We start from the raw sequence: 14,805 nt of genomic DNA, 5'->3' as shown, positions 1-14,805 counted from the left end.
TCCTCTTGGAGAAGTGAGATACTTCTGATGTATTTCACCTCCAAGCCAGGTGCTTCTGAGCTTCTTCCTGGAACTCCAGCCCTGGCGGTTGAAAATAGCATCAGGAAAAGTCTCCCAGCCCTTGCTACAGTTACACACTGGGGCTCAGCCTCCTACCTTGCTCCACTGTCTGGGGCGGGAAGGAAAGATCATTAGAGGGACGGTTGCAAAGGCGGTCTGCGGGGTGATGATCAGCAGCAGTAAGGGAGCTTTGGGCGGGAGCCAGAGGCTGCCTCTCCTCTCTGTGTTAGCTTTGGTGAAAGCCTCCCCTCCACGAGCTATCCCTGAGCAGATCAGTACTAGGTCCCGGTCCACTTAGGCATTTCCAGCCCCCACCACTTGTGTTCTTTCGTGCCGAAGAAACGCTGGAAATAGCTCTAAAAAGCATCGCAAAGTCCATTCAAATCAAAGGATGGAAACCCTCCATCCCCGGGTCATTCTTAGAGCGAGACAGGCCTGGGGAGATCGGGGGACCCCAATAAAGCCAAGAGTCCCCTCCCGCCATCACCAGCCACTTCAGGGGGTTGGACGGTCCCCCGGCTCTTCCTCGTCATTAACCCGGCTCTTTTATTGAATGTCTGGCGAGCGGTTACAAGATCGGAGCTGGAAGGGGACAGGACGCCGGCCTGGGTGCACGTCCAGTCCGCTGAGCGCCGCTTTCCCGTGCGCAGCAAAGGTCGCCGCGCTCTGAGCCCTCTCGCGGATCGGACCCCGGGGAGCGCTGCCCGCTGGGTTCGCGGGAAGGAAAGGGCCCCCCAGGGCCCTGAAACAAGGCAGATTCGCCGGGCCCCTGGCTGAGATGCCGGGGCTGGGGAGGGCTCGGCCGGGGGTCCGAGGTTCTGGTGCCAACTCGCAGCCGCCCTGCTCGGGCATCAAGCGGGAGGAAAGAGGAACTTGGTCTTCCCCAGAGAGAGCCGGGGAGGAAGCTGAAGGCCAAAAGGACCCAGCCGGGATCCTGGCAGGCCCTTATCTAGGGGGGTGGGGGGCACATCCCTGCCGCCGCTCTCCAGAACCCACCCGCCCCCGGGTCCCTCCAGTGCAGGGCCCCGAAGTGTCACCTACCTAGCAGCAGCCCAATGAAGCACCAGGACTGGCCCATGGTGGTATCCAGCCGGCTTCCTTCCCACCTGCCCGCCGAGGAGGAACGGAGCCCGCTGGCTGGCCGGGGCAGGTCGCTGGCTCCGATGCTCAGTGGAGCGGGACCCTGCGGGGAAGCCGCGGAGCCATGTGGGGCTAGTAGGAGCCCTTAGAAGTTCATCTGCCCAGGTGTGTGTGGGGGGGAGAGTGGGGGACCCAGCACAGGCTGCCCCGGAGCTCCGCGGTTATTCTGCCTTCGTGCCGCTCGCCAGGAGGGGCAGCGGGGCGAGGGGGCTCATTAACCACACCCCCACCCCCGTGTCTCTCTCGGCAGGACTCGGATCCGAGCGGCCGCCGCTCGGCCCCCGCTTTGCCGGAATGCCTGCGCGGCGGAGCCCCCCGCGCCGCTGACAGCTCGGACGGAGCTGGGCAGCTACCGCTGCAAGCTGCCAGAAGAGGTGGAGACTTCCTCGTCTTAACCCCATCTGCCGCTGCACATTGCAGCTCGCTTCCCCCCCCCCCCCCCCCCAGGCCAGCCACAGAGATCTGCCCCGGCTTGGCCCGTCCGTCCCTGGGCACCGGGCCGCGCCCCTTCCCTTTGCAGGGCTGCCTCTCCCACCCACCCGCGGAAGGTCCCGTGGGTGACTGGGGACGGGCCACCTCCTCCCCCCGCCAACAGCCCGCCCCCCACCTTTTCTGCTTCGCCACCTCCCCCGGGTCTAGCGGCTGCAAAGGGGCATTTCTGCAGCGCGCCGGGCTGGAAGGGGAGGCGCCACGCCAGACACAGGTTTGTTTTTCCACCCGCGTTTTTAAAAACCGGGGGTGTGGGGGGGGGGAATGCAGCGCGCAGCTCCCTGCAGGGCTCTGCTGCCTTTGGCCCAACCCGCCTCCAGCTCCCGGCCGAGACCGCAGCTCCGGCTGCAAGGAGCCCGGGGCGTCTCTCCTGCCCGAGCGAGCGCGCCCTGGCCGGCGTGGGGCTGCGGGAGCCCCGGGACAGAGGCGCAGGGGCTGTGGGTGGGCAGCAGGGAGGTGTGTGCCCCGATGCGGGGGAGGTGTGTCCTGGTGGCCAGCAGGGAGGAGCGAGGCGTGATCCCCCTGCGCAGGGGAGAGCAGAGGAGCAGCGGCCGCCCGGGGCTGGAAGGCGTTGGGCTGTCAAACGAGCCCCCTGCGCTGCCCCGGAGGAGGCGGGCTGAAATCCATCCCCGTGCGCCGGGCCACTCGCCCGCCGCCCTCGGTGGGATCGGGAGACCCTGAGCTGACCAAGCAGAGTCCAGGCCATTTAAACGGCCCTGGCAGAGCCCTGGAGACCGGGCCCCCGGCTGTGGTCAGACTCCCACTGACTTAGGGTCAGTCCAAAAGTGCCTCCGCCTGGCGCTTCCATTTGGGGAAGCGTCTGAACCAGAGCTCCGGTCCCCCCCTTTCCTCTCCTGACCCTCCCCAGCCGCACAGCTCAGGGTGGATCGGTGGGTTGGGACCCGCTCTTGGATGAAATAAAACACCAATCTGGATTTCAACTCGTCCTGGACAAATCCCCTCCGTTCTGTCCGTGACTAGCAATGGGCCGGACACAAACGGTTGAGGAAAGGTGTGACTGGAGGCATTTTCTACCCCTTAGCTACAGTCAAACAGTGGGTGACCTATCGGGGGAAGAGGTGAGGGGGGAGAGGCGAAGATATAGCGACTCTGAGAGTGTAATAGTCGTTCCAGGGTCTGCACCAAAGGCTAAGGTTTAGCCGTGAGCATTTCCAGACTGAAACATAAAACAGCCTTCCATATTTAGGAAATAGATACACACGCTCATCAGGCTTAAACCAAAATATTGATCGTCCTGAGCCGATCTCCTCCCCACGGTTGGGGAACGTTTAGGGCTAGATCCTGGATTTCCCATAATGACAATAGTAATCCCAGACTATTTGACTGAATAAGGGGAGCAAAACCTAGAGCCCAATCGTGCTCACAGGTGTGGTTTCACTGACTTCAGGCTACTGCAGTGTGCTTTCATATTACTAAAGGTTTCATTACTTTAACAAAATATCACACAGTTCCTTTACTATGAAGTCTAATCTGAAGTACAACCAGAAATCATTAAAACTACATTACACTTGTCCAAATAAATTAACAAAGTCCATTTTGTGGTGCAAGCACTTTTTGTTTATTTTATTGTATTTGTTTCACAAAGTCACAAAATCCAATAATTCACAATGGCTCTCCCAGTCATTAGTCCAAATCACTGCACTCACAGCTGTATCTTTTAGCTAACACATTAGCAGAAAAAAACAAATCCAAACCAGCTAACCATGATGTTAAAGAAAAAGGAGCAATTTTGCAAGGAGCAGCTTTGACATGCCACTGTTGGGAATCCATTCAACTAAAAACAAACACATCACTTTGGAAAAATTACGGTGCAAATAACTCTATAAGAACAACCATCTCACTTTTAAGTTGTGCATCTGATCTCTCACATACAATGCTTTCAATGTACTCTCTAAACTGACTCTAATATGGTCTTACTACCGTCAGAGTTCTTTTGGGATATTTTGGCAGTAATTTTTTAAAAAAAACAATTTTAAAACCGCTTCTTACACAGGTGTTTGAAAACTATCACCATCACGTGTAACAGATTCTCTAAGACTTTATTATAAAACAGAGTAATAATAATAATGTTTCATTCATATGGCTCCTTTCATCCCCAAAGATCCTGAAGGACTTTGCAAACATAACAAAATGATATACACGTTTTATTTTAAAGGATCACTTCTGCAACCATTCAAATGAAGACATGTCTGGATAGAGCATGGCAGCAGTTCCACAGCACACAATAACATTAGGATGAGAAGTATACTATATCCAACTAAAACTGCAGGGAGGCTTTAGGTAGGAAGAATATAGTTCTCCTAGTTGGAATTTTGCCAGGACATCGGTCTGAACTTCCCTAAAGTTGGTGGGGAATCTTTAATTACTGCAGATGGCCAGGACTTCAGTTTAACTTCTTATCGGAATGACATAAATGTGGCTGGTTTTTGATGATCATATAAGTCTGGACCATGTATGCTGTTGTCCAAGGTTTATAAAGCCAGAAGAGGCCATTGTGATCATCTTGTCTGACCTGATGTATAACAGGCCATAGGACTTCCCTGAACTAATTCCTGTTTGAACTAGCAAAGCATGCCAAGGGAAGTATATTATTGCAATGACCCCATAGTTCCAATGGGACCCTGGAACCAGATCCTCCAAAGTCCTTTACTGCCTTATTCCAGGGCAAAGTGGGTTCAAACCATCATCATTCTGATTTAGTAGCATTTTACACACTCTGTACTAGTGTCAATGCCAATATAAGGTGCAGGGCAATGGAGAATCAGGGCTTCAGTCTTAGTTTGGCCTGGCCTACACTTAAAATAGCTATGTCACTCAAGTGTGTGAACAATCCACACCCCTGAATGATATATAGATAAGCTATGCTGACCTAACCCCCAGTGTAGATGCAGCTAGGTCAATGGAAGAATGCTTCTATTGACCTAGTGACAGGGGCTTGGGGAGGTGGTGTTCCTACACTGATAGAAAACCCCCTTCCATTGGTGTAGGCTGCCTCTACACCACAGGGTTATGCTGGCACTCTAGCTATGTCAGTATTATCCCTGTGGTGTAGACATTGCTTTGCATGCCCATACTGCCTTGCACCCTGTGTCGTCATTTACATCAGTGCAAAGTGGGTGCAGGACACTACCATTTTGATTTAGTATCATTTTACACTGGTAAATGACAACCCAAGTTGCAGGGCAAAAATCTGGTCTGGGAACTCCAAGTATTCTCCCCTCTCCCTCCAGCCCAGCAAGGAAGTAGAGTGGGTGGGTGGAAGGGTCAGCATACAAAAGAAGAGGAAAGCCAGGGATCTAGAGCTATCCAGTTCTCCAGCCTTGAAAATTCTGCTCAGATGAATGGAGGGACTCCTCCACTACACACTTTGCATCGCCAGCCAGCCCTGGCAATGAGCAGTAGCAACTCTGCCCTTGAAGTTCAGGCCCCAAAGAAATAAAAGTTTGGGCATTCACTACAAATCATAGCAAAACAATTATTGAACATGCACAATTAAAAATATCTTCCTCGCCTCTTCCTCTTCATGCCAGTAATGTTGACTATTATGGATGGGTCACTTGTGAAATTTCCTCCTTGTGGCTGGACAGAGCTAACATACAAACACAGTGATCTTTCTCAATGTCTGTAAAATGGCTTTCCCCAATCTGAGATTTCCTTTGTCAAGTTTCAATCAATAATAAATGTTTATAACTGAATGATAAACTCCTTCTAGCTAGGAATCTGTAGTAAAAACACTCAAGTCCCTTATGACTGCAACTGCAGAGAATCTCATTGAGAAACTCTGGAGGGAGTTGTTTACATTCAACACTCCTTGGCTTGTCATCACATTTGCCATGATGCCTGGGCCTGGGGAATGGGGACCAAAAAGGGGATAAAAAACAAACAGAAACTGTGGGGAAATTCTTGGGTATCAGAGATTCCCCAGTGCAGAAAACAAACAGAAGATTCAGATTCTATTTCTTTCATTCTCTAATTAAAATGCTTAGCATGTACAGAGCCCTTTTCATCTTCAAAGCAAAGCAGATAACATTTACTCATTAGTTCTCAGAACACCCTTAAGGCAGCTAGGGTTGTTGTTTTCTCCATTGGGACACTGGGGTAGAGATGACTCAGGATTTCTCCCAACTGGAACAGAAGGTTACAAGTGCTTTATTTGTCGTGATTCACACCACAAGAGAACACCCATTGCTCCTGCCCCTTCCCCTGTATAGTGCTGTACAAGTAAATGACATTATCCAGCAGACTAGTGGTGACGTAAGATTCCCTTTGATGGCCCCACATCCTGCAGGTGAATTTCTCATGGCTTTCTCCTGAAAGGCGGGAGAATATTTTGACCTGCAGAGTGAGAATAACTGTCTAGTCAGCTAATGGTCAACTTCAGAGCTCCCTAAAATAAGTGTCACAATACTTCAATCTGTTTGTTTGGTTTGAGCTTTTCAGTGAGAGGTAGCTTTTAAAAAATAATACCCACTAAAGTCCCAGTGTACATACTTAATGCACTTTATAAGATAACAATAGAGAAATGTGACTAGGCCTTTTATGGCACCTGGCTGGCTCAGTGTGTGTGTTTATATGATAAAAAGCACCAGAGTATTATTTACACACTTAGCTGAGGTTTATCCTTTTTAGACAAGTCTGGACTGCTACCTGTTATACTTGGCTCATGATGGTTCAAATAAGAATTTATAGACCCTAAGCCATCTGCAATATGTCCCAGTTCTTCAAGGCCAATGTAAATGCAATGAGGAGGAAACAACCACACAATGAAAAGGTTAACACGTTTTTTCCCCCCTTGGCACATTTTATAATTGACTCTCGAGTGTTTGAAAGTAAAGATTTGAAGCAGATCAAGCTCATGTGCTCTCTCACCTCCTCAGAGATCATCACTGCAGTTTGCATAGCACACACACCAGGAGTGACTTTCTTAGGTTTCATTTCATTTCATTTTAACTTGTTGAGAATACGCGCCCTCCAGGACACTGCAGAGAACTGGCTTCACATCTCAATGTGAAAGCAAGCCAGTGTGATTTATATCACTGCCTTTATCAGGAATGCACATTAATTCAAGGTTCCTTTTTTGGGAAAGCAAGAAAGGGTAGAAAAAGAGCCAGCTTCCCATTTTGTGCAAGGTGCCTCTGATTTCCAAAGGGCAAGGGAATTTACAAGCATATCATTTGTTTTCACAGACACTTTGGAAAGCAAGGAGAGGAGCTATCCCACTGCTGTGAGAATCACAGGAGTAGGAGCCTTCTCCTGCCCCTCAGACCCTATTGGTATTAAAGAAAGAAATTTGAAATTAAAATATATCTGGAAACTCTAGCCTACGTTTTTGCATGAATGACAGATCCTTCCTGCCCTCAGCTCACCACATTTCTCCAAACTTGAAAACTGAAGCTTCCGTCTTAACAGCAGAGAGTGGGAAAGACATTTGTGGTCTGGTGGTTACAGCAAAGGGACGGGAGGTAGGAGGGCTGTTGGTTCAAATCTGGGCCAAGTTTTTCATTCACAGTGGGCTCTATCCAACGAGGGGCTGAGCCCCCAAGAATCCCATTGACTTTGCAACCCCATGCCTTTATGTAATCTGAGGGGAGTCCGGTTTCTTGTTCCTCAGCAAACCTGGGTAAAAGAGAGATGCTGGTTCTCAGCTGGAGATGGCTGGCAGCATCACAGAGGTTACACTACACCGGTCAGATCTCCTTCCTCCATGATCTCTGGAATCCCAAGTTTATTTTCATTGTCACAATTACCCCTGCTGACGATGGAAGAGCTGAGATGCGCAGTCATACTCTGTAGCACTTGACACCTCCAAAAAGCCCCTGATTCCTCATTAGAATTTAGAGAGCAGGTCTCATTTTACTCCAGTCTGGGGCTTGGATTCTTGAGGTCAATGGCAACTCCAGTTGTCTTCGGTTTTTGCTCACACACGGCACAGGGAGGGGAATAACAATGTGGAAAGTGGCTGTTTTATTCCAAGGCTAGATCCACAGCACTGCTAGCTCTGGGTGGGGGGAGGAGAGACTATCTCCAAGTAACCTGTTCATCAGAAGTGGTATAAATGTAGCCTGCACAACCGCAGTAACATTATGCCAACATGTGGCTTGCTGCTGAGTACAAATGTACATACCGCACGACCAGTCTATTCCTTGGGCTAGGATGTTCTCATTATTAATGAGCATCCTCTTCCAAGCCTAGAAACCTAGGCAATGGGTGCCATATAAATACCTTGGCTAGATGGATAGATTACAATTGTGCATTCATTCCATATCATCATGCAACTCTTGTCCCTTTCCAGCCTTTAGTACAAAATTAAGCAGAACCAGTCGCACCACTTTGTGAGAGTGACTGAGCGGCCTGGTGGCTCCAAGCACAGCCACTGCCAGTCTGCCCAGAGAGAGGAAATAAGATGGAGCCTGGGCCATCAATAAAGAAAGGTAAAATAACCTTCATGTTTGCTCAGCGGCTGTAGTAACCATAAGCCAGCTGTTAAAACACCTCTGAGCATGTTAAAAATCCAAACCTTACTGTGGTCCTGGGTCCAGGGCCATTATAATAAGGGTTGTTTTCTGCTTCTTGAACTGATGGTAATTTTTTTAGATTCGGAAAGAAAAATGTTTCTCAGGGCACATAACGATATTGGTGAAGATAAATTACAAAGGCCACCAGCCAAATTCAAGCTACTTTGGGAAAGCATCATAAATTGCCCCAGCAGTCATGTCTGTTCTGAAAGCTGTGTTAATATGCACCTGTTCATTGCTTGGGATGGACCCATCCCATGTAATATTCTGCTAGGAATAAGAACAGTCCTTACAGAGGCCTGTGTATATTGACCATTATGCACTCATGCCCCAATTCAGCAAAGCACTTCATCACATGCTTACTTCCATTTCTGTTCAACAAAGCACGTAAGCTTATGCTTAACCTTAATGGGAGTCTTATACTTGCAGTCCTTATACATCCAGAGTTTTGTTCCACTGTGCCATTCAATGATGATAATATTAGCAAAGTGGTCTCTCATCAGCTTTTCAGGGGTGACTGACTTATACTGTGCATTTCTGCTGCTTCACATCGCTTGCCATTCTTCAAACCAATCATTGCATTTTCAAAGCATATTTCAAAAGGGAAAACAGGCTAGGAGATGGGGGCTGTATTTTGAGGGCAGTGGTTGATAGATTATTTTGATACATTGGCTCCTGGGTATGCATTAGTCACTGAGACCTCTGAACACTCTGCACATCTGTACAGCGTGTCTTTCTTTGCTGCCCTGTAACAACTAGCAACTGCCCCAAACAGCTGACCGATTACCCAAACAAACTCCGCTAAATACTGCCATCTGTAAGTGGTCCACTATTTCTGTAATTGCTAAAAATATGTCCTTCCTGCACTGAATGGTGTCTATTAGGGATTGTTACCATCTGGATTATTGGTACAATAGATTCTTTGGACTTAAAGGAACATTGTCCAGGCTAAACAGTGAATCTGGCCTTAAGCATTTTTTTAAAAAATCATTACCTGTGTTATATTTAATCCTTACATTAGCAAATCTAAAAGGGCCTAAATCAGGAGGCAGCATGGTCCAACAGAGAAGGAACAGCAAGAAGAGTCAGGGGTCCTATTCCTGGCATGGTGTGTGACTTCCCTTGGATACTTCATTTTACCCCTCTAGGAACATCTACATTGCAATAAAAAACCTGCAGATCAAGCCTGAGCCCAGGTCAATTGACTCGGGTTTGCAGGGATCAGGCTGCGGGGCTAAACATTGCAGTATAGATGTTTGGACTCTGAAACCCACCTCCCTCACGGAGTTTCAGAGCCCAGGCTCTAGTCCTAGTCCAAACCTGAATGTCTATGCTTCAATTTTTAGCCCAGCAGCTCGAGTCCCATAAGCCAAGTCAGCTGAGCCTGGCCAGCTGCGGCCATGACACAGATCTTTTATTGCAGTGTCGATGTACCCTCTATGTCTCCATTTTACCATCTGTACAATAGGGATAATGATACTTAACCTCCATTGTGAAATGTTTGATGAAAAATCCTATATACAGTAAGTTCTGTCGTTGACTACAGTGGGGCCAGGACTTTGCCTTAAATGCTACTACTGACCATTAATTCTGAAATTTACTTTTTGCATTTCACCCAGCCTGGATGATGAAAATAGACTAGTCAGTTTCACATCCTATAGCCCTTTTCGTGAACTAGCCCAATGCCTCAGAGTTTGGACTGAAAGCACTAAAAGGGAATGTCGAAAGGGGAAAAAAAATCTATTTTCATTGGAATTTAAAATATATATATGGACACACTTCTACTGATCTTAGATTTTGTAAAACCTTGTTTTTACAAAAACCTACATTTCAGCCTTAAATCAAGCTGAATTTCCCATTAATAACACTGGTACTTTGGAGCCAATATAGTCCATCACATCAATGACAGTTTAGGTATTTCAAAATAAGGCCGTGCTATAAGTCTATCCACCATACTGTGCATGTGTAGAAAGTTTGCAAAATCCTTAGGAAAAAACAGAGATGCTCTACATACACAGAAGCCAGTATGTCAAGCTTAGTATCTCAGACAGTTTAATTTTATGCTGGAAACAATGGAACTACCCAGTTCAGGAATCAGGGCTGTGCACAGAGGAGAGAGAGGTCTTTCTCTGTGATTGGCCTTCAAATCTGGAATTTGTTCCCAGGAGACATTGAGTGACCACAAGCCACAGCTCCTTCAGACCTAAACGCCAAACCTATTTCTTTGCTCCCTATAACGCCAGCACCACCATCGATAACAGTAAAAATGGAATCTAGTCCCTGAACTCTGAAGAAGAGGGAAATGTAGGCTCCCAAACCTACAACTGGATCTGCGCGGGAGGGCGCCGCAGAGCCCCAATCACCTGCCCAGGATGAAGTTGCAGGATTGGGGCCTATCTGTGGGAACGTCATAATTTTGAGGTGCTCAGAGACTATGGTGATGTGTGCTGTATGAGTAGATAGATGCTATCCTTTGTGTCTCCTTCTACTCATTTTTGCACCTTCTTCCATATCCCCAAACAACCTCCCTTTCTTCCTAGCTACTGCATTGTTATCGTAGGGTCACTTTGCTCAGGGAAGTGGTTGTATTATCGTCAATGAGTGCTCAGATATCACAGTGGTATATGCCTAGACAAGCAGATAGTGTAGTTTTAGCCATGTCGGTCCCAGGATATTAGAGAGACAAGACCCACCTTGTTCCTATAGACAGGCAGACAGCATGGGTTTGAAGGATTGGGCCCCAGACATGGTGCAGCACAGAGGTTTGTGAGGTACTGAACCAAGATACCAGTTCTATGAGTAAATGGCAGCCTGAAATTTAGAGGGGGACCTTTGATCTGCTGAAGACAGAATATGGAATTGATTCTTTTCACTTGGAGGCTTAACTAGTGTTACATTTCCTAAGATGAATAAGGGTGGTCCAGATGTCCATGACTGATTTTTGCATGGCCACTTCAAATTTTTTTTCCCTGCTATTCACTTTTTCCCTCTTGTAGAAAGACTTTCCACAAACAGTTGCTACTATTTGAATTACTGCCTAGAAAAAATCTATATGCATCAGTAACATCAAACTTTATTCTTCATCAGTTTATTGGAGCCCCCCTTTCTATTCCGCTGCATGCCTTCGTCAAGCAGAAATTAACAGACAGTTAGGGATTGCAGTTTATTTTGTTACAGGAAAGTAAACATAATTGCACAAATTGGACAGCTAAAAAAACAATCCATTTCTATTCTACTCTTGACCAATAAAAAGATTAAGATTTTGCTGTTTCACAAAAGTGGACAGAGTGCAAGATTTAAGCAAAACAATTACTTTTTGTGTTACATGAAAATCTGACAAAATTAATAGTGGGCCCAATCTTAAAGTCTCACTCAGCTTTTAACTTCAGTGGACATGTTGCCTGGGTAAGTGACTTAGAATTCTAACTTCCATTCCCAAAAGTGGTTTCGGCACTTCGGGGTTGGGATTTTCAAGATTGCCAAATGAGTTAGGCACCTAACTTTCCCTGAAAGTCCATTGGAGTTAGGCACTTTGGAAAATGGGACTTTAGGCACTTTTGAAAACTTTTTACCCAAAAGAAAAACTAAGTACAGATGTCCAGATTTGGTCCAAGGTGTTTATTTCAACAGTCTCTTTCTTTTTCAGATCTGCAGCTGTGCTAAGCCACAACAGTTTGGAGACTACTGCTCACTCTTTTGCAGTGGTAGCTCTAAAAGCTATGAAAATAAAATAATAAGTAAATTTTTCAAAATGGAAAAACACAGAGAAATAACTGGAAGGACTGTTACTTGTAGCTGTAATTAGAGGGTGAATGCTGCTTATAACCTTTGGATATAGATGAAGAAGAAGCTAGCTAATTCTTTCTCTGTCTGACATTCTTCCTCAGTCTGTGGGTACAACATGCTGGGTGAATATAGACTGATCAAATTTGAATTCAAAATACAAATATAAAATACAGATATAGGCCTCAGTACAAGAGTGGAGTATGTAGCTGATGTCATTTATATTTCTGTCTCTTGGTGGCTCCAGCAAGGGTGGTAACTGGTATTATACTTGCTGGTGTGGCTTTTATAGCATTTTATGCTTTCTTGGGAAGAGGCTGTGGCCAATTCACACAAACACACAAAGCCAGTCTTGAACGGCCTGTATTACCAGCAGGCCAGAAGAACAGTGCACAAGAGCTTCTTGGAACTTGCTGTAAATATAGACACACTATTTGGAAGAGATCGATTGTCATCCCTATTCCTAGATCTGAGATGTTGGCATGACTCCCTGTCAACCAGCACCCACATGTGGGAAAGACACAGAATGAAGAGCGTAAGAAAATAATATTGTAGGACAATAACATGATAGGCTCAGAACATTAGGCCATACTTTCAAGTAGGGGAGGAGTACAACTGCATGCCTCAAATCTGTGGCAAATGTACAGCTAATTTGCAAACATAATTATGGCAACGGGACTTAAAAATGATATAATTGCATATACAAACTAGGTAGTCAACTGAATGTGCGTTTTGGAGAAGAAATGGTGTGTTCAAGCTATTTGAAAATCTAGAACATTGTTTTCTATGGGCCAGATCCCCATGGTCTATACTTAGCTTTTACTCAGTCCTCATTCAAACAGTTTCCACTGAGTATAAACTGAATGAAAACCTCAGGATCTGGCCCTGCAGTTTTACTTTGATGATTATGGCTGTGTCAAAACCAGTAATCATTCTGTGTGTGGAACTCCCAGTTCCATGTGCCATGCCCATCGCTGGTATAGAAACAGCATAATTAAGAGGCACAGCTCTAGATTAGTGTAGTGGTGGCAGCCAGATCTAAAATGGAGGTCCTCCTTAAGAAGGAGGGATGGTACCGATGGTGGAAGAAGTTCTTTACCTTGAATAGGTGGTAAAATTGTCCTTCTCTTACTGTATGTGATGTAAGTGCATGCTCTGCTATTGAAAGTTGGTCGCTCCTGGCCTCACTTAGGGCCTCCTTTGATCAAAAATACATCCAGCTGCAGATGCTACTGCATATGTGTTCAGTCAGCTGATCTCAGCTTCCGGAGACCAGAGCCCATGGGTATAGTTAGTACTGAATTTGTGTGGCACCTTCCCCAAAGCATTTCTGACCTTGGGCTCTGTCACTCGAAGGAACCATTCATGCTGAGGATGATGCCTTCAGTTTTTAAACACAGAAGGGCTCCATTCCACAAGCATCCCGCTGACATCAGTTTGTGTTCCAGACATGGGTCGCTTATAGAATTGGACCCAAATTCTCTTCAATGTGGAAAGAGGCTCATCTCCAGCCTATTTGTAGTAAGTAGCTATTAATCTAGGCAATCTCTAGGTGATATATTAAACAAAGCTGGTGATATATTTAAAAAAAAACCTTTACCATTATTCATTGGAATGTTAAAATTAGTTGACTTCAACCAGACCATGTCTCTTAGCGTTTGCTTTCTGCTAATGTTCAGTTAAATATATTTACTCTCACAAATATACATGCAGGGTATAATTTACTGCCGTGCACAAAGCCAGCACAAACATCTAACACCATGGGAGTGCTATTTAAACTTTGAGGATTTGGGTAGAATTTACATGGGTCACAGAGCTTGATGCTGACTCTCTGAAGAGAGATGAATTTTACACTTAGATTTTATTTTTTCCCCTCATTTTTAATAAAAGTACACATTATTAGGAAAACAGGAATGGTGGTTTTTTAAATGATTTGTAATGTTTATTATTTGTATTACATAGTGCCTAGAATCCCCAGTCATGGACCAGAAACCCACTGAGTAGGTGCTGTGCAAATATACAACAAAAAGACAGTCCTTGCCCATCATAAGGTGACTGGCCTGTTTTAGGGAAATCAGGGCCTAATCTGTCCACAACTGCCTTCTGAAGCCCCACCTGGGGGTAATTGACTACCCAGGTGGCTACTCAATGGTTAATTGGTAAACAAACCCATGGACCTAGTTAAAAGGTTACCTGAGCTTAGTTAGGGTAGGTACTCTCAGGGAGAACGTGCTTCTAGAGAGAAGGCATGCTTCTAAGAACAAGCTGCCCGCAGGAGAGCTCACTGGGTGAAGGAGCCTAGCACCTATGCTCCTAGAGAGAGGAGATCTTTAAGGGGAGAACTATGCTACCAGGAAGGCCTGGTCCCATGGAAGGGATCTCCACCAAAACAGGGGCAGGAAGCCCAGCCAGTCAGGAACTATGGGCTGTCCTTGAGAAGAGCTGCTGTTGGCAGGTTGACCCCTATCTTCAGAGAAGGATTCTCCCCAGCTGGTGGCAAAAGATTGGACTCCAAAAAAGGGACTTGAGTGAAGACAACCCTGCTGGTAAAGGGCCTGGACAGAGCTAGCAGTAGACTATGGTGGGATAAATAAAGTAAGACTGATTCTGTGTCCCAGCTAAGACACTGGGACAAAGGTTTTTGGTTTATTATCCTTTGTATTGGCCTGTCTTTTAATAAACAAGACCCTCCGTGCTCTTTGATACCCCCTTGTACTTGTTTATTCCCCGGGATGAAGAGAAATCAAGGTAGGGCTCACCTGTGCTGCCACACCTGACCACCACAGATGCACCGGGA

The 14,805-nt window shown here is 46.4% G+C and overlaps 1 protein-coding gene across 1 annotated transcript in view; it reads right to left on the bottom strand.

Moving 5' to 3' along the window:
• APCDD1L (APC down-regulated 1 like) overlaps window positions 1–1,554 on the bottom strand; it is a 32,487-nt gene extending 30,933 nt beyond the window's left edge. The window contains exon 1 of the mRNA XM_073309240.2: window positions 1,102–1,554. Coding sequence (XP_073165341.1) covers window positions 1,102–1,138 — 37 coding nt within the window. The 5' untranslated portion in view covers window positions 1,139–1,554. The remainder of the gene's footprint in view (window positions 1–1,101) is intronic.
• Window positions 1,555–14,805: the final 13,251 nt, after the last annotated feature.

The sequence above is a fragment of the Lepidochelys kempii genome, chromosome 13, assembly GCF_965140285.1.
Source record: "Lepidochelys kempii isolate rLepKem1 chromosome 13, rLepKem1.hap1, whole genome shotgun sequence".
NCBI lineage: Eukaryota > Metazoa > Chordata > Testudines > Cheloniidae > Lepidochelys > Lepidochelys kempii.
This window is presented reverse-complemented; position numbering and strand designations above follow the sequence as displayed.